Raw genomic sequence first — 20,136 nt, forward strand, 5'->3', positions numbered from 1 at the left:
ACATAGAGCAAGGCCATAACCGCGAATTACAGATATTCAAATTCGTGATTACGAACTTTCGCTATTTTAAACATTCGGGTTTATAGTCTCGAGATACTGAAATTCGACATTTCAATATTTCGAGATTATAAACGGCTCTCATTACTATTATGTACATATCATGCTATTTGCAGAGGATGTGAAAATGTGAATGCATAATGTACTGTTCCTTAATTGTATAGGCATAGAGCTTTTCTTCCACAGCCTCCATGAAAGGGCCTTGTGCCCAGCTGGACTTTCCTTTTAAACAAAAAAAAAATTTAACATGCAGGAAATCACTGACAAGACTCCCCACACCTCGCATTTAAAATAAACCCGACTGCACACTATACAAAACTGCTTTACAATATAAAACGCAATTTACATCTTGATTTTTTTTTTTTTAAGGTATTAGAACAAAATAAAGCTACTACTTCAATCCCTTCAGTGTCCTCCTAAACATTAATGATAAAGTAGGGTATGTGCTTGACAATTCACCCATCAGTTTACCACTTAAAATTCCAGTCTCGGTTATTTCTTGCAAAGCCACATTTTACATAATGACACTGATACTTTATAGTTTCCCATTTCTTCACCAATTTCACAATGTTGCTGGTGGTCTTCCTGATACATCTACCAACACCAATCTAGTTCAAGTCCAAGGTACTCATGATTTTTGTACTCAACTCCTGGGCCTTGTCATTCAAGCATTTGTTCTGAATTGAAAACGTTTCATGGGCAAAGTCCCTTTATGAGCTTTGTCACGGTCAGAAGAATGAGAAGCAAGGTCTCATCTTTCGGGCTCACCTTTTGTTGGCTTTTTTATCTTCCTTGGCCTCTTCTGCAACAAAAAATGCTTCTGATACTCTAAGATAAAACACTCAAGAAACCTGGACACAGCACTTTGAATCTCCAAACACACTGCTGTCCTGCATTTTTAACACTTTTCCAATCTGCCACAGCTCTGTCAGGAGCTTCTTTTTCTACGGTTACAGGATGCTTTCTCATGGCTAGCTTTGGAGTACATACACATATGTCCCCCCTCAATTAACAAATCCTACCGCAGAACACCAGTCTAGTTGCTTATATGTACTTCAATAAAATTAATGCATTATGCTCCCTCCACTTGATTTGGTGTAGCAGAAAATATTTTGCTTTCTCCGAGTACTCTGCCTTCCAATGCAATTAGCCCTTCTTGAAATGGCTCATGCTCAGTCTGTCTTTTTTTCCGGGTCTATATTAATTCATCGAAGGTTCAGTTCAGTGAACCTTTCTTTATCAAACGTTTCATATTTGTGGAAAATTTACATAAAGGAAAGGAAGCAGTTGTCCAGCAGCACAAGTTTGCACTTTCCCCCAAAGTAGTATGATCCTGGAATGGGTATATACAGTTAAATAGTATATATAGCAAGGGGGAGGTGTGGGAGGGCACAGCCCCCCACTTTGGTGGTTTTATATACTGTGGTGTCTTGTCCCAGTGTTGTTTTGGCGAAGTGCTTAATTTCCTTGTTTACATTTTTTTTTTCAAGGAGAACACTCACCGACATGAATGCTCAATGGTTAGGGTTAGATGAAGAAAGGTTCACTGAACTGAACCTTTGATGAATATAGACCCTCCTTTTTCATCTGTCTGACTTTTGCAGTTATCAGTTCATATGAACAGCTACTTACCACTCTTATTTGACAATATGTAAGTGTTCACTTATTTTAAACACACAGGAGAGCATTCATTTTCATCTAAATTACAGGAAACCATCTCCTGCTGAAACTTAAGTTGCCTGTTTGTTATCTGCAAGATTCTTCCCAGCCATAGTTTTCTTCTTTTCTGGTTATCCAAGCAGCATAATTACTAGTCAGTAACCGAATTTTACCCAAACAGATGACTTTTACTACCCCCCCCCCCCGTTTCATTTTTCACACTGGAAGAGCACTAAACAAATCTGTTGTTCAGCATGTAGACATCTCGGAAATCTCCAGGACAGCTTGTCTTGGAGTCTTCATTCTGCACCCCCCCCTTACAAAGTTCCACAAAACACTCCTGACATTTTATAACGTGGGTCTGGCAGCTCAGTACTCTAAAGAAAATTGGCAGAAATGAACATAACACCCCACTCCTACCGAGCAACATTTTCTTATTAGGGATTGTGTTGCACACCCTGCTGCCACTCAAGTTTCTCCAGCATATTCCAGTGACACTACATGGGTTTACAAACAGGATTTTATACATAAATTGAGCTTTGTGTGCTCTATATAATGAGTCATCATGCCTTTTGGGGGAGATGACAGGCTTGGAAGTGTGGTTAGAGAGAGGCAGCAGCAGCACACATTCATGAAAGCTTCCTGGACTGGTAGAAGTACTACCAGTTTAGGAGGCCATAATACTAGAAGTTCTATAGGCACACTTCTGAGAAGCAGAGGTCTAGTTATTGCTACTTTAACTGCTTTATCAGGGCTATTATCTCGAAAAGACAGATAGTCTGTGTAGTCAGAAGCCATACTCTGCCTTCACTGTGTCAAAAGAAAATGGAGAGAATGTTCATGAGCTATAATCTAATGCACTCTTCTTCCTCTGAAATACTGGAGTTTTGGATGACATTAATCTTTTGAAAGGTCATACTCAACACAGAAGCCAGTCTTTTGTAAAGTCTCAAGTAAAGGAATGATGACATTACCTCAGCAGAGTTCTGAAAGAGAAGGTGACCTGGCTGCCTTCATTTAAGAGGCCTGCAGCTCTGAAACAGCCTTGGGATTAGGTGGGTGCACTGTAGTTTGAAGACCAGAGGGGAGAGGTCCCCAAGTCTATGCTTCATAGTAAAACAGACATTGTCATCAGTAAAAACTGAGGGGATACTGCTCTCACTTAGTCTAAATTAAGTAAGGTTATCAAATTGGCATTTAACACATCAGCTGAAGGATGCAACCTCCTTTACTGCTAGTGGGATGTGTTAGGGGATGAAAACATGAACTTTTCCAAAGGTGAATCACCACCTGTTATATCAATACACCAGAGATCTAGGTCAAAAACGCATATCCTGATGGCTGGTGACCTTGGGACTTAGGGTTCACTCTGCTGCTCTACTTTTTCTGGGAGACATTTGTAGCACTACGATGGAGATCATATAAAATGGCTGAGAAGAGGCCTTTCTTAACTTAAGCAGGCCAGGGTGGACTTCATTTTGCTCTTAGGGCTTCTGGTTTAAATTTTTGACGGCCCTCACAAATAGTGCCCATGCACTAACCCTAGGTAATACATAGATTTATCATGAAAGTCTAAAGTTGATTAGCTTTATACAAGCAATTTACTGTGCACGGCAATCAAGCTCATGCCCTACATCTCTGCATGGGTGAAATACCTCATGATCATTTGTATCAAAAGGACAAAGGAGTGACACCAATAAAGAATGCTCATCAGCTTGCTGTTAAGTATGAGGCTCAGCCCAATGAGCTAACAGATGTTCTTCTCTAGCAAAAAAACTGCACATTCAGCAATGTTGCAAGAAAGAGTTGTTGATTGTGTGGGCTGACAGAACTTTTATACTACATATACGAGTACATCTGAGGTAGAGGCGAAATCAGCTCATAAGAGTACAAAAGGTGATCACCTCTGGATGTACACCAGAATACAGCCTGCAGAAGATGTTTTTAATATGATGGATGCAACGGTGACCCACACAAATATCCTCCCTTTCATTTGAGAAATAAGAATTTATCTTTTCCAGCTGAAACTTTCCACTACCTCAAAAGATTTGCATCTTACTCAGTCTATCCAAAGAAATAGTCCAATAAAAGTAAAAAAGGCCATGTTCAAATGCAGTGTTCTACAAAACTGAAATACTCTATAGCAAACAGTTAAGAAATGAGTACACAGCAGATGAATTAGTTTCACAAATTAGCCTAAGTTTAGTAAATACCTGAGACGTGCTAGATTCTTCTTCTACAGAAAGCCTTCAAAAACCACCACCACGAGACACAACTGATAAAAAGGTGGTGCTCTTCTTCTGGCAACATCAAGGTCAATAAGGAGAACGATTATACGCCCAAGTTTTTTTTGGAAATAATCTGAATATTAACAGCCTCTTCATAGTGCTGAAAAGTACAGTTTTGTACCTACCATAAATGTAGATGTCCGAACAGGATAGCATCTGCAGTCCTAACAAATGGGTTGTCCTGTCGTCAGGCAGCCCTTCGGTCGGCCGGATTCCAAAGTCTGGGTCTGGCCTCGGCTGGTGTCGCACTTCACCCAACGTCATCTCTGCTGGTCTTCGGGTATAAAGGCATCAGCCGACGCCATTTTCCTCAGTGTTTCTTGCCCCAGATGCCAGTTGCCCTCTTGGAAAACTAAATTTTGTATAAATGCCAATGTTTCCAAAAAAAAGGTAGGCAAACACAAAAAATAAGCATGTATGTACATATATACAAACAAATACACCATAAGAGATCCCCCCCCATCTAGCTATTAGGAGGGTAAATTCCCTAGGAATACCACAGAGGGGAAGGAGGGTGGGTAATCCTGACTGCAGATGCTATCCTGTTCGGACATCTACATTTATGGTAGGTACAAAACTGTACTATGTCCTTCAAGGATGCATCTGCAGTCCTAACAAATGGGTAGAATACCATAGCCAAACTAGGGGAGGAGGAAGAAGAATTATGGTGTAGTTAGGATCCCTTGCAATACAGCAGTGGCAAACCCTGCTCGGGATCTAGAGTATAGAGGTAAGTTATAATGCTTGGCAAATGTATGCACGGAGGTCCAAGTAGCCGCCTCAATAATGTCCTTGGTAGCCACTCCTCGTAAGAAAGCTGTGGTAGTGGCTGTAGCCCTTGTAGAGTGAGGCCTTATGTTCTGTGGAATTGGCTTTCCATGGTAGGAGTAACAGAATCTTATGCAATTTCCTATCCACTTGGAGATTGTCTGTTTGGAAATTGCTTTTCCTTCCCTTCCTGTTGCATAGGCTACTAGAAGCTGGTCAGTTTTTCTTTTGCCCTTGGTTCTGTCCAGGTAGTAGCGCAACTGTCTATGTACATCCAAGGTATGCAGCAGTCTTTCCCCCCTGTTCTGTGGATTGGGAAAGAAGGTAGGTAGGTGGATTGCCTGGTTTAGAGACACTCTGGATACCACCTTAGGCATAAATGTAGGATTAGTTCTCATGGATACTCTATCTTGATGGAAGATTAGGAAGGGTTGTACTGCCATTAAGGCCTGTAGTTCCGAAACCCTTCTTGCTGAAGTAATTGCCAGTAGGAAAGCAGTTTTCCAGGATAGGTGTTGAAGATCTGCTGTTGCTGCTGGTTCGAATGGAGGGAGTGTCAAATTTCTAGCACAAAGTTCAAGTCCCATGCTGGTAATGGTGGTTTCCTAGGAGGTTTTACATTCTTGATTCCTCTGAGGAACTGCCTGACTAGAGGATGTGAGAAGGCAGGGGGATCGAAGCTGTATTCTGCAGAAATAGCTGATGCATGTATCTTGATGGAGGAATAGGACAGGCCTGTATGGAGAAGCTCTGTCAAATACTCCAGGATGTTGGCAATATCTATCTTTGACACATCTTTTCCTCTTTCAGTGCTCCAAATGACAAACCTTTTCCATTTCCCTGCATAGTTCCTTCTTGTAGAAGGTCTGGGACTCAGGATAATGTCTTTAACCCTTTGGGATAAATCTGGGTTAGTTGCTGTTATGTAATGTTCCAGGCAGTTAGTTGCAGAGTTTTTAGATTTGGATGCATGATGTTGTAGTCGTTCTGAGTTAACATCAAAGGCATCAGGGGTAGTGTCCACGTTCTCCCCAGAGACATGCTCCTCAGCAATGGATACCAGTGTTGTCTTGGCCAATTTGGAGCTATCAGAATTATCCTTGGACGCTCCTCTTTGATTTTCAGTAGTACCTTGTGCATCAAAGGAAGAGGTGGAAATGCATATGCTGTCAGGCCTTTCCAACTGAAGGATAGAGAGTCCACCTTCCATGCAAGTGGGTGGTATGTCCTTGTGCAGAATTTCTTGAGCTGGTGATTGAGTGGGGATGCGAATAGGTCTATTTGTGGCATTCCCCATTTCTGTGTGATGGCCTTGAAGATGTCCGGGTGTAGCATCCATTCGTGAGCATACGAGGTAGTTCTGCTTAACATGTCTGCTAGGATGTTTTCTTTTCCCGGTACAAATATTGCCTGTAACTGAATGTTGTAGCTCAGAGCCATATTCCATAGGTCCAGAGTCATTCGGCATAGGGGGTATGAATGAGTGCCTCCCTGTTTGTTGATGTACCACATGACTGTGGTGTTGTCTGTCCTTATCATCAAATGGCCTTCTTTGAGGAATGGTCTGAAATTCTGGATTGATAGTTTTACTGCCAGCATTTCTTTTTTATTTATGTGCAGGTGCAGTTGATCTGGGGTCCATAATCCTTGTATGCATTTGTCTAGCATGTGGGCCCCCCAACCTAGGTCTGAGGCGTCCGTTGTGATGGTTTGGCTTGCTTGGAAGTTGTGGAAGGGCAAGCCTGGGTTTGACTGGCATGCTTGAGCCCACCATAAAAAAAAAAAAAAATTTCATCTGCTTTTACTGTACTTGTGTTTTTACCTACTTCTTTTTACTTTTGCATCATCTTAAAATACTCAATTGTATTTATTACTGCTTGGTGTAACTCATTCTAAGCCTTTTGGTTTAAACACTTGGGCTTCGGACCAGTTAGTTGTTTTGCACTGAGAGGGTTTGTGGTCTGCACTGTTGTGGCAGAACAGGTAGCTTACATCCTTCTAGGTTGAGAACTGCTGATTGAGGGCTCAGTGTCTGTTATTCTAAAAGTGTATTAATTCTGGTTTAAGCACTTGGGCTTTCAAGCCAGTTATTTTACATTAAGAGGGTTCGTGGTCGGCACTCTTGTAGGAGGAGAGGCTGGACTCTGCCCTTCTGAGCTGGGAATTTCTGGTTAAAGGCTTATAGTGCATGCATATCTGAACTGTTCCTTACTGAAGTTGGTGCGCCTTGTTTGCTGTGGCATAGACTGGATTCGGGCCTGCTGGATCTAGCTTTGTTTGTGTAACTTGAGCACTAATCCAGACATTCTCTAAAGTATTCAATGGTATTTATTACTGCTTGGTTGTAACTGGATTAAAGTGTAGCTATCATTCAAGTCTTTTGGATTAAGCACTTGGGCTTCAGAACAGTTGTTTTACATTAGGAAGGTTTGTGGCAAGCACTGTGGTGGCAGGACAGGTAGCTTTCATCCTTCTAAGTTGGGAACTGCTGATTGAGAGCCCAGTGTCCAAGTGTATTAGTTCTGGTTTAGGCACTTGGGCTTCAGGCCAGTTATTTTACATTAAGAAGGTTCGTGGTCTGCACTCTTGTGGGAGAAGAGGCTGGACTCTGCCCTTCTGAGCTGGGAATTTTCTGGTTAAAGGTTTATAGTGCCTGAATATTTGAACTGTATCTTACTGAAATTGGTTCACCTTGTTTGCTCTAGCATAGACTAGATCCAGGCCTACTGAATCTAGCTTTGTTTATATGCTTGTTGTTTGTTTGCTTGTTATTTCCTGGAAGCTAATTCCACCTAATACGCAACTTCTCAGCGCTTCTGTGGATCACTGGTGATATCTGCATTGCTTACTGTACTTATTTCCTTGTTTCACTTGAAAGAAAGTTACTGTTTGTCGTTTTTGCATTTAGTTACTTGTAACACATTGCACTCAAGTTACCTGGCACTTGCTCACTAAAGCAATTATATAAGTCAGCACTAAAAATTAAAAGCACTACACCCTCACTCCCCACTGGCCCTTGTTTTCAATTAAGGATTTCCCAATATTATTCTAGCATGTCCAAAGGTCAGTTGTCAATCTCCTCTCGGTCCAGCTGGTGAATCTGGGAATCTTGAGGCAATGTTATAACTGCCTCATGTACACAGACAACCCTCTCCTCCTCCCACAACACAAATACTTGCGAGAGATGCAGCTATTTAGCCAAACTGGAGGCTGAGCTCTCTCAACTCAGGACTGGCAAGACCAGACAGGAGGAGAAGGCAACTACACACACCACAAAACCAGCCTCACATAATGCTACCACTCCACTGAATCAAACACATAAACACACAAAGACATACTCGGAGGCTCTGAGTAAAAATTTACCTAAACAGCAGAGGCCTCCAAAGCAGACACCCAAACAACTGCTACCTCAAGACACCCCACAAGCAACACATAAACCACAAAAGCAGTGTGCAAAGCAGTCACAGCCCTTAAGGCCAAATACAACACCAAACATACTTGTCATAGGTGACTCCATAGTCAGACACACTGACGTCCCACTCACCAGGCTGAACAAGGAGAGGGTCACAGTAAGCTGCCTATCGGTCGCTAGAATCCGCCACATAACACAAGCACTCGGTCACTCCATGGCAAGTACAAATATGACACAGTCATTGTCCATGCTGGTGTGAACGACCTGAGACGTACCTCCCTGGACTACATGAAAAGAGACATAGAGGAGCTCTCTGATTATGTAGCCCAGGCAGGTATGACCCTAACCCTGAGCAGTATCCTTCCTTCACCAAGAATGATGCCACAATATAGAGACAAGATGATCAGCTTTAACAATTGGCTTAATGTCTGGTGTCATTCAAAGGGGATCCAGTGTCTGTCTGCCTGGGATGACATGCTTGACAAGCCACGCTGCTTCGCAAGGGACGGCTTGCACCTGTCACCCCTGGGATTCCGGATATTGGCTAAGGCTCTTGCCACCCCCATAGTGCCTTTTTTAGGCAAGGCTCAAATTCTAAACCTACCACCCTAGAAAACAAAAATGGGAAGAAACTGAGGGTAATGCTGCTCAATGCCAGAAGTCTAAATCTCAAAATGCACGCACTCGAGGCCCTTCTCAGTATGGAGAACATCGATGTCTGTGCTGTAACTGAAACCTGGTTCAAGGCTCCTGAGAGCACCCGGCACTATTAGGTTTTACCTCATATCATGCGTTCGCCCCAAAACCCGGACCACACCACAAAAGGAGGGGTGTATCCATATTCATAAAGGATACTCACACCTCCAGGTTGGTGGCAACGCAGCTTCAGAAACCATCCAGGTGCAACTAACCATAGGCAAAACTGCTCTACAAATTGTAGCATGCTACAGGCCACCCTCTCAAACTCAGGAACCCCACACAGCCTTCCTGAAGACACTGGAGGGTATAAATGTATCTCCAAACACCATCATATTGGGTGACTTCAACTACCCGAATATAGACTGGGAACATTACTCAAGCCCTAACTTTCTAGCCCAACGGTTCCTGGAGTTCATAAATTCAAATGCCATGGAATAGCTAGTCACTGTTCCCACGAGAGGAGAAAATATACTAGATCTCATTGTCACAAACATGGGGACAAAATGCTCCACACCGGAAGTATATCCCTCATTGGTGAGATCTGATCATAAACTAATCTCACTGGAAATCCACATCCCGCCCCCACCCCAAGCAAAAAAGACCATAGTGAAGAACTTCTAAAGCAAACTTCACACTACTCAAGACTGGTGTGGTATCCTTCAAGGCCCCTGAGCCAGAGGAAACCACAACCCAAGCTGCGGAAGCCCTTACAAATGCCTTCTATGAACACCTCCAGGACTGCATGGATCAGGCAATCCCAAATAAAACCAAGACTCTTTCCACAAAGGGCAAACGTCCAGTCTGGTGGACCCCAGCCATTAACAAACTTTACAATAAGAGGAGAAAGCTATTACATGATAGAACAAAATCCATAAAAGGGAAGTCACCCCTGATCATTATTAGTAAAAAATACGAGCACTCATAAAATCAACTAAGGCCAATTTTGAGAGAAAAATTGCCATGGATTCAAAGGACAATCATAAGGCCTTTTTCAGCTATGTTAGGAACCTGGGTGGAAACTCCCAGATATGCTCAGAATTAGTCCAAAATGATACAAAAATCACTGAACCCACAGACATTGCCAACATACTGGCAGACAGGTTCAGTGCAAACTTCACCCCTCTCCCCTAAAGGAGAGATAACTATCCCAGCCGAGTGTAGCCTCCCGGACATCTCAAATGCGCAGGTGAAAGCTGCTCTCTCTAAAGCTAAAACACAGCATCAATGGGACCGGATGGTGTCCCCGGCTGTGTGCTACACGAGCTAAATGAGGAATTAAACCCGCACATAAGGCAGCTGTTTAATCTCAGCCTTACCACAGGATACGTGCCCAAGGAGTGGCGACGGCAACTGTGGTCCCACTCCACAAAGGCGGTGCCTCACGGACCCTGGTAATTACCGCCATAAGCTTAACAAGTCTAGTCTGCAAAGCTATGGAGAGGATCATAATGGAGCTCATAAACAAAGATATAGGGACTTGCAGACATTGGACCCGACCCAGTTTGGCTTTGTCAAGGGAAGATCATGCCTTTTGAACTTGGTTGACTTCTTGAAACAGTCACCAAGGCCATTGATGAGGAAAGGCAGTCCATACAGCCTACCTTGACCTTGCAAAGGCTTCGACACAATACCCCACTCGGGTATTGTAGAAAAACTTACCAGCTTAAATGTAAACCCATATGTCACAAGATGGGTTGCAAACTGGCTTAAGGACAGAACCCACAGGGTTAGAGTTGCTGGCGCTGTGTCAGACTCCAAGCCGGTCACAAGTGGTGTCCCACAGGGCTCGGTCATTGGCCCCCTATTGTTTGGCATCTACTTCTCAGAAGTACAGGCCAACATGGGAGGACTCTGGCTGACAAAGTTTGCAGACGACTGCAAACTGGGCGCCATAGTGGAAAGTGCATCGGACACGGATATCCTTCAGAAGGGACTAAGGAAACAGATAGCTGGTGCCAGAGCCATGGCCAGAAGTTAAACGCCAACAAATGTATAGTCATACCCTTCGGGAAAAACAAGGTAACCCCAAGCTACCATATAGGTGGCAATCCACTAAGCACAGAAGAGGTTATCAGGGACCTGGGGACCCAGGTTGACAGTGGCCTTTCTTTGACACTCACATTGCTAAAGTGGTTAGAAAGACCTTCTACATTGCCCACCTGATCATGAAGGGATTCACATCCAGATCTAGTGAGGTCATTGTTCCCCTGTACTCTTCACTTATCAGACCAATGATCGAGTACAATGCCCCATTCGGGATGTATCTCACCCGACATCTGCAGCAATTGGAGAGACCCCAAAAGTTCCTCACCAAAAGGATAAAGGGACTCCAAAATCTGTCATATGCTGCCAGATTGAAGAAACTCCAGCTCTATTCAGTCGCATACCGTCTGCTCAGAGGTGACATGTGCCTGACATACAAGGCCATGTCCAACCCGAATTAATGGACATGCTCCACCTCAAAAATCCAAATCCACCAAAACCACTAGAGCAAGCGACTTAAACCTTAGCACCCATATAAATACGGCGTGCTGGAGGGATAGATTTATCACTCAGAGACTCCCTATGCTGTGGAATAAAATCCCGGTCCATGTGAGGCAGAGCACCTCGCTGACTCTGTTCAAGAGAAATCTAGACCTGTGGATGGGAGATCGTAGGTTTACCCCAGGAATCAACTCTGTGTCACTGCTGGACAGAGGCACAACAAACTAATGGGCACAGTATTTTTTCATATAAGGGGTGGCGTAAGCCACAATAATTTGGGCTAGGCTTATAAATGCCTTAGGGCAGATAGCCTAGTATAAACCTATGAACCTATAGGAACTCTTGTTTCAGGCATGGGATTAGTGGTATTTTGGTTTCTAAGCTGTGCCTGTGTTGAGACCATAAATTCTTTAGGTACCACTGTAGTTTTCTCATACGTAGTCTGGCATGGGGGACCAGGATTATGCATGATGCCATGAAGCCCAAGGCCTGCAGTACTTTCCTTGCTGTTAGTTTGTTCTGCTTTGTTAATGCCAAGAAGTAAAGAGGGAGTTGTTCTTGTTTTTCTGCAGTTAGGAATGCCATCTGTTTTACTGTGTCCAATTCTGCACCCAAGAATGTTCTTGTTTGGGATGGTATTAGTCTTGACTTTTTTAAATTGACTGTGTATCCCAGGGCTTGTAGTAAGCAAATGACTCTTTGTAAGTCTTTTGTCAGCTTGCTTTTGTTGTCCGCTTGTATCAGGCAGTCGTCCAGGTATGGATAAATTTGGATTCCTGTAGCCTGCAATGAGCGATTACTGATGCCAGGCATTTTGTGAATACTCTGGGCAGTAGATAAGCCAAAGGGCAATGCTGAGAATTGATAATGCTCTGATCCTGCAAGAAATCTGAGGTATCTTCTGCAATTTGGTCGTATGGGGACGTGCAGGTATGCCTCCTTGAGATCTAGAGTTACCAGCCAACACTCCTTGCCCAGCATGGGAAGAAGTTGCTGTAGGGTCAGCATTTTGAATTTTGGAACAATGATGAATGTGTTTAAGGTGGACAGGTCGAGAATAGGTCTCCAACTTTTCTCTTTTCTTGGTACTAGGAAGAGTCTGGAGTAGAATCCTTTGCCCTGTTCTGTTGGTGGTACTCTTTTCACAGCTCTCATCTTTGTTAATTGAGCTGTTTTAGAGCTTCTGTTTTCTGATTTGGAGGTAGGTTTGGCATTCCTCTTTTTACTGGTAAGGTGTGGAAATGAAACCTGTAGCCTTGGTCTATAGTCTGCAAAATCCACTTGTCTTGTGATATAGTGCCAATTTTTTGAAAATAAGGCTAACTTTCCGCCTAAGGGTGCTGCTATTTGTTCCCTGGTAGGCGGTGTCAGAGCCAAGTCACTGTGATTGTCCTGTTGCAGTGGCAGTGGTTGTGTCTGTGCCTCGCTGGTTATTGCCTTGCCACTGGCGTCCTCTGTAGGCACCTCCTCTGGATTGATTTCTGCCTCTGGAACGCCTATTCCTGCCTCTCTGAGACTTAGAGGAGTCTGGAAAGGACCAATTTTTGACAGGCCAGTTCCTGCTAAACCTTGGGGCTGAACCTGTAAGAAATCTTTAACTGTTTGTACAGATTTTGCCTTCTCTTCCATTTTCTTCATTACTTGCTGAGCAGGAGAACCAAATAGACTGGCCTTATCCATAGGAGCATCTAACAGCTTTGCTTTAACATGATCCGGCAAGACCTGTTCTTTCAACCATGCATGCCTTCTTATAACTGTGCCAGTCATGGCTGATCTAAATGAAGCCTCCAGTGCATCATAGCCACATTTTAAAGAATGGTTACTAACCTGCTGAATGTTATTCACCATTTCTAAAACATATTTCTTATCTAAGGAATCATCAGAGGACAGTTTCTTAGTTAACTGATCAAGCATAAACTCTTGGTATTGGATCATATGAAACTGACAGTTCAAAGCTCTAGCTGAGAGAGTAGCAGAGGTGTAAACTTTTTTACCCCATCTCTCTAAGGACCTGGATTCCCTTTCAGAAGGGAGAGGGTTTTTTGCTGAGGTCGGAGCTACTGCCTTAGGCCCCTGGGAGATAGTCTCAGGATCTGCAAGTGGGGCCTTGTATAGGTGGTGATGAGTGTCCGGTACCCTGTAAAACCTATCGGGTTTGGCAGGGGCTGGAGGTAAGGTATCAGGGGCAGTGCAAACATCATTAAATGCATCATCCACAACAGGCAGAACTGGAGGTATAGCTAAGGGCCTATGTTGCGGTAAGTGTAGAAAGGTCCTAAGCCTTTTTCTTGAATCTGAGAAATCTTGTCCCTGCCATTGGAATTGCTCTCTCATGGCATGTAAGGTTTCCCCAAAGGAAAATTTCTCTGGTGGAGAGGCAGAAGGAATAGATTCTTCAGCATCGGAATCTTCATAAGTAGAAAAAGGAGCCTCTGGATGGTCTGTAATGTCTGAATCATCAGAAGAATCATCTGAAGAATCATCTGAGGACACTGGCTCTAGGGGCTCTGCTCTAGGTCTCTTTTCTGGAGGCTGAGAGGCCCTGTCTGGGTGAGATTGGGATCCCCTTATTAAAGAGATGAGATCCTCTGCCAGAGTAAGCATTTGAGAACTGGAACTGGGCCTGTGTGAGGGGGGCTTAACAGGCACTGATTTAGCAGTTTTGGCTGCTTTAGCCCTGGAAAAGGCCTTAATAGACATGGCTGCAGGAGGCCTAGCAGCACCACGTGCTGGGGTAGAGACATCCAAAGGGATGGTGTCCGATAATTCTACAGGGACCACATTAGTAGGCAAAACTTCAGAGGCCGATTCAACTAGGGTAGCAGGAGCCTCGGTAGTAGTCATGGATTCGGCTGAAGATTGACCCGTTTGCTCGGTTTCGGCCGAAACCGAGACACTCGCGGTTTGCTTAACCGCGGTTTCGGCCGAAACCGCGGACCGCGAGTGTTGGTCTTTTTCTTTGCGTTTTTTAACAATTTGAGAAGTCGGAGGATCCGACGGCATAATGTATGCAAAATCTGAGCCGAAAAACTGTTCTGCAAACTCTGACCGACGCCTAAGCGTTCGTCGGTTGAAGGAAGCACAGGCTAAACAGGCTGCTACGTCATGGTCTGGGCCTAAACAAGGTAAGCAGTAAGAGTGGAAATCTTTATGAGGTATTTGTTTCCCACAAGTTAAACAGTTATTTACTTTTTCTGACATCGGCTGAGGCAAGAAAGAGTCCCCAACGGGTACTTAGCTCTTAGAAGTCTTCGAAGTAGTATTCGGTAGTAGTAATCTCTGGATCTGACCGACCGGCACTTGCGAACAGCTTCTGCTTCGGGCGCCACGCGGCAAGAAAGACTGAGGAAAATGGTGTCGGCTGATGCCTTTATACCCGAAGACCAGCAGAGATGACGTCGGGTGAAGTGCGACACCAGCCGAGGCCAGACCCAGACTTTGGAATCCGGCCGACCGAAGGGCTGCCTGACGATAGGACAACCCATTTGTTAGGACTGCAGATGCATCCTTGAAGGACATCAGTGGGGTATGTTTTTCAAGACTTGACTGTCTTCCCCTTGATGCTTCACATTTCTGTGTTTCAACTACTTCTAAGTAACCTGGTTTCTCCAGTCCTCATTCCTACATAAAAGGTGAAGTAAATACAATACAAAGATGAAATTACTCTGGTGTTCAAGTGAGATGTGGAACACAGACAAGTCTCCTAGCAATGATGGTTATGCAAGAGCATCTTGTACAATAATCAAGGTTCCATGGAATGCTAGTCCAAGACCACTACTGGTCTTCTAGGGAGAAAATAGCAGGTAATGAACTCTGACTGGAAATAACTGCACATATGACATGTAAAGACAAATTATATGACTGGTTAGTTATTCTGACCCGCCTTAAAAATATAGGTTTACTCCATGTGCATATTGTCAAATTCTAACATTCAAATTACAGGAGTCTCAACAGATTTTTTTTTTTAACAATTTAATCACAGTGGTTGTTTACAAATTTTTTTTTAAGAAAACCATTTGTCTGATAGAAATAACAGGCCATCTTTTTTAACACACTAAAGAAAACCAAGAACAAGGTATCTATTAGAGCTCACAGAGCTTAATAAAGGAGAGTATCATAATATAGCCAGAGAAAATTACTACAGCATTAACACAAGATAAAACTGGCTTTATAAGCAGTGCTTTTAAACTGCAATATCGCTGTGAAATACCACTTTAATCTAATCTGGCTCAAATATCTGGATACATGTGAACATGTACTGTATATACAAAAAATTCACATACATGAAATTTACCACTATTAAACGAGACACTAGGATAACAAACAGTTCTTCTTGCTGTGTTTAATTAACCAGCATTATACAGAAATAAATCAATGGCATAAAATTATGTTATCTGTAGTTTTTGTTCTTTTATCCTATTAAAAACGGTCATTTAAAAATGTTAAATGATGACCTATCTGAACAAGACACTTTTCAAAGGCTGGCACAACCCAGCAAACTGCCACATTAAGGACAAGTGTTCGATGGAAAGAGGTAACAATTTTTAACTTAAAATGGAAACTTCAAGTCTTTCCTGCACCTGTGGTTGTCAGCTTTGAGTTCCAATACAATGGGTCAAAGTAGTACAGATTTCACAACAACGTGTGTAAATGGTTCGTGAAGCTGAATGCACTGCGGTAGAGTCAGGAAATGCATTCTGAAGAGCTCTTTCACTTCATTTTCTTGCAGCTGGGAAAAATCGCAAGGTTTACTAAATAAAAACTGAATTAAAGCTACCAAATAGTATTTATATATTTATATATATGTGTATATATATATATATATATATATATATATATATATATATATATATATATATATATACACACACACACACAGAACCAAGAGCATGATTTTTTTTTTTGTTGTAGTCCATCTTCCAAAATGCTTAATGTACACTCATCGTCGAGCAGGAAGTAACTGTACGGCATTTAATGAATCAGGGAAAAGATTGTGGTATGTAGGAAGAGGCACATATGCAGCCGTAATCATTTTTCCTATAAAAAAAAAAAAGAAACTGGTTTACTGAATTTCACCACAAAATGCTAAACTTACCAAAGATGTCTTGACAAAACTGTGACAAGGCAGCACAGCTTCATGCTGCTATCTACAAACTAAAGTGGTCCTAAATTTTTTTCAGCTACCTGGAGGTACTATATAAATACAGACTTTTCATCAGTGCTACTCGCATCAAACCAGTAAACATTTTAAAAGTCCCCGGTGTACAAAGTATAATGGAAAAAATGCTAGTGTTCAACATTCAAAAGCTTTTCTACCACTTCTAAAAAAATGCTGCATTTACTAAGCCTTGGGAAATCACTGAGTGCAGGCATCTAGAACAGCAAAACCAATGAAATTAAAATAAAGTTAAGCATTTAATTCCCCCTCCCCAGCTGTCTCTAAAATGTGGCAGTCACTAAATGGTAAAAGCAAATCTGGATGACTTTCCACAAGCTAACGTAAGTGAAGTTCCCCAAAATGCTGCAGTACTGATTACCAAATGAATGGCTTTATGAACTATTATGGAATTAAATCTCTCGATACTAAAACAGCACTGTGAAAATTAAAAATAAGCTTGCATGCTTTTCTGCCTACTAAATCTCCCCATTTTAGCCTACTATGAAACAATGGGATAATTAAATGATGGCTACCCCACAGGAAACAAGCGAAGTAGCAGCCAACTAGGTCCAATTAGGAGTCATAGTTACAAAACACTACTAACCTGCAAACCATCTTCCATGCAAGGCATGTACAGCTGCCGCTGCTGCAGCTATTGTGGGACACTTCACATACACATTTCCCTGAAATAGAAAAAAAAATACATGCACTCATCTGCAACACTGAAAAATTTGCAGCATTAGTTTAAAAAGAAGTTAGAATGCAACACAATAAAAACTGCGGTGGTGGTGCTGCGGTAGCGTTGTCGCCTCAAAGTAAGACGTTGTCCTGTTCGATTCTCAGCTAGAGCATCTTCCGTGTGGTCACATGCGTGAATGGGCGTACCTTCGTTGAAGGTTGTGCGTCAGGGCCGGCAACTCTGCACGTAAAAATCTACTGCCAATCATTAGCAGACTGGAGTTCCGCTGTGGCGACCCCTAACCGGGAAAAGCCGAAAAACACAACAACAAAAGTAGATCTTGTTACCATTAGGGAGTGCAACAATGCAGTAAGGTCCTCTGATATATTAATTATACACAGGATCAATGATGAAGATTTTCCTGAGATACAAGAATTCACTTCAGCAGGACATCTGGTAGACCATATCACTTCTCAACTCTGGCATAGGCCACCCATGCAAAGATGCATATTTGTGTTTTAGATGAAAAGTACAGTTGTGTACACTTACCATAAATGTAGATGTTGTGTATTCACTGTTGCAGTCATTACATTCGGGTAATCTGCTGGCAGGTTGCCTCAGTCGACCTGATTAACAAAGTCTTGGGTCCTGCTTCGGTTGCTGTCCCTTCTTCCATGATGTCAGGGGTATAACACATGCAACCGATGCCATTACATCAGTTTTTCTTGCCCCAGATGTCAGGTGCACCCCACATGGGGAGCAAAATTTTATATATATATATATATACACACACAAACACACACACACACACATATATATATATATATATATATATACCTACATAGATATAATTAGAAACACAAAAATATATACCTCCAAACAAAAGCAAATACACCAAAAAGGTTTTTAAGCATAGTAAAAGAAAAAAGTACAGTTTTGTACCTACCATAAATGTAGATGTTCGAAGATCCACATTGCTGCAGTCATAACCTGTGGGTAGTCCGCTGTCCTCGGTCGGCCCGAATACCAAAGTGTTAGGCTGGCGTCGGTCATGGTCGCTCAGATCTGACGTCAGTACGCCGTGGTACTAAAGCGCATGACCGACGTCATATCCTCAGTCTTTCTTGCCCCAGATGTCAGAAGGCCCGAAAAAGAAAGGCCATAGCCAAAAACAGAAAACCTCCAAACATCTATGTACAAACAATATTTACAACTAAAACCACACAACCACTCCAAACTACAGAGGGGAAGGAGGGAGGGTAAATTGGACTGCAGGAATGTGGATCTTCGAACATCTACATTTATGGTAGGTACAAAACTGTACTATGTTCTTCATCTCACATTGCTGCAGTCATAACCTGTGGGTAGAATCCCAAAGCAAAGGTATAGGGAGGTTGGCAAAATCATAAAGCATTGGGAGCTGCTAACATGCCCTGTAAAACTGCAGTGGCAAACCCAGCCCTAGATTTGGAATAAAGAGGGAGATGGTAATGTTTAGAAAAAGTGTGCACTGAACTCCAAGTAGCAGCCTCCAAAATATCTTTAGTAGCTACACCCCTTAAAAAAGCAGTAGAAGTGGCAGTAGCCCTAGTGGAATGAGGTCTGATTCCAGCCGGAATCTCCTTACCATGATGAGAATAACAAAAAGCAATACAATGGCCAATCCACTTAGAAATAGTTTGTTTTGAAACAGGTTTCCCCTGAGAGGCCAAAGCAAAAGAAACAAACAACTGTTGAGACTGTCTGAACCCTTTAGTTCTGCTCAAATAATAACGCAACTGCCTGTGAATATCCAAAGAGTGCAAAATTTTCTCCCCTTTATTTTGGGGATCAGCATAAAATGTAGGCAAATAAATAGATTGGTTCAAGGCCACATTTGAAACCACTTTAGGCATAAAAGTAGGGTTAGTGCAGGATACCCTATCCTTATGAAAAATCAGGAAGGGTTCAACTGCCATTAGAGCCTGTAATTCAGATACCCTTCTAGCAGACGTAATGGCCAACAAAAAAGCAGTCTTCCAAGACAAAAACTTCAACTCAGATGTAGCTGCAGGTTCAAAAGGAGGTAAAGTGAGTTTTTCCAACACAAAATTGAGATCCCAGGAAGGAGTAGGAGCTCTCTGGGGTCTTATGTTCTTTGCCCCTCTAAGAAATTGCTTAAACAAAGGATGAGAGAATAATGGTGGGTCACAGTCATAGTGAGCAGAAATGGCTGCAGCATGAACTTTTACAGAGGAGAAAGACAAACCCTTGTCTAATAATTCTGTAAGATACTGAAGTGAAACACTCAAATTAGGCCCTGAAACATCAAAGCCCTTTGCTTTGCTCCAAATAAAAAATCTCCTCCATTTATCAGCATAAACTTTCCTTGTACTAGGCCTTCTGGCCTCCAAAATGACATTCAAAACCTGTTGCGGAAGCTACGACCCTCCAGGTTCTAGAACAGAATATGCCAGGCTGTCAAATGCAGGGACTGTATCCTGACTGAGGAAATGATTGCCTGCCTGGGACAAAAGGTGTGGAATTGATGGCAAAGGCCAAGGAGGCTCCCGTACTAAACTCCTCAGCAGAGGGTACCAGTGCTGCCGCGGCCAATCTGGAGCTATTAGAATCATGGAGGGCTTGTCCTGTCTGACCTTCAAAAGCACCTTGGGAAGGAGAGGCAGAGGAGGAAAGGCATAGACGTGAAGATTGTTCCAAATGAATGATAGAGCATCCACTTTCCAAGCTTTTGGATGAAACATCTTTGTGCAAAACTTTGGCAACTGGAAATTTAGTGGAGAAGCGAACAGATCTATGTCTGGAGTCCCCCAAATCACTGTCGAAATACATGAGGATCCAATTTCCACTCGTGGGGATCCACCATCTGTCTGCTCAAAACATCCGCTAAGGAGTTCTGTGCTCCTGGCAGAAACCTTGCCTGATGAGTGAG

The 20,136-nt window shown here is 42.8% G+C and overlaps 1 protein-coding gene across 1 annotated transcript in view; it reads right to left on the bottom strand.

The window, feature by feature from the left end:
* Window positions 1-15,545: 15,545 nt before the first annotated feature.
* The window catches only part of RBM39 (RNA binding motif protein 39), a 1,247,463-nt gene continuing 1,242,872 nt past the window's right edge, over window positions 15,546-20,136 (bottom strand). The window contains exons 16-17 of the mRNA XM_044090163.1: window positions 17,130-17,208; window positions 15,546-16,404 (exon numbers count right to left, since the gene is read on the bottom strand). Of these exons, the coding sequence (XP_043946098.1) occupies window positions 16,307-16,404; window positions 17,130-17,208 (177 nt within the window). The 3' untranslated portion in view covers window positions 15,546-16,306. The remainder of the gene's footprint in view (window positions 16,405-17,129; window positions 17,209-20,136) is intronic.

The sequence above is a fragment of the Protopterus annectens genome, chromosome 12.part0 (assembly GCF_019279795.1).
Source record: "Protopterus annectens isolate FY-2018-M chromosome 12.part0, PAN1.0, whole genome shotgun sequence".
NCBI lineage: Eukaryota > Metazoa > Chordata > Ceratodontiformes > Protopteridae > Protopterus > Protopterus annectens.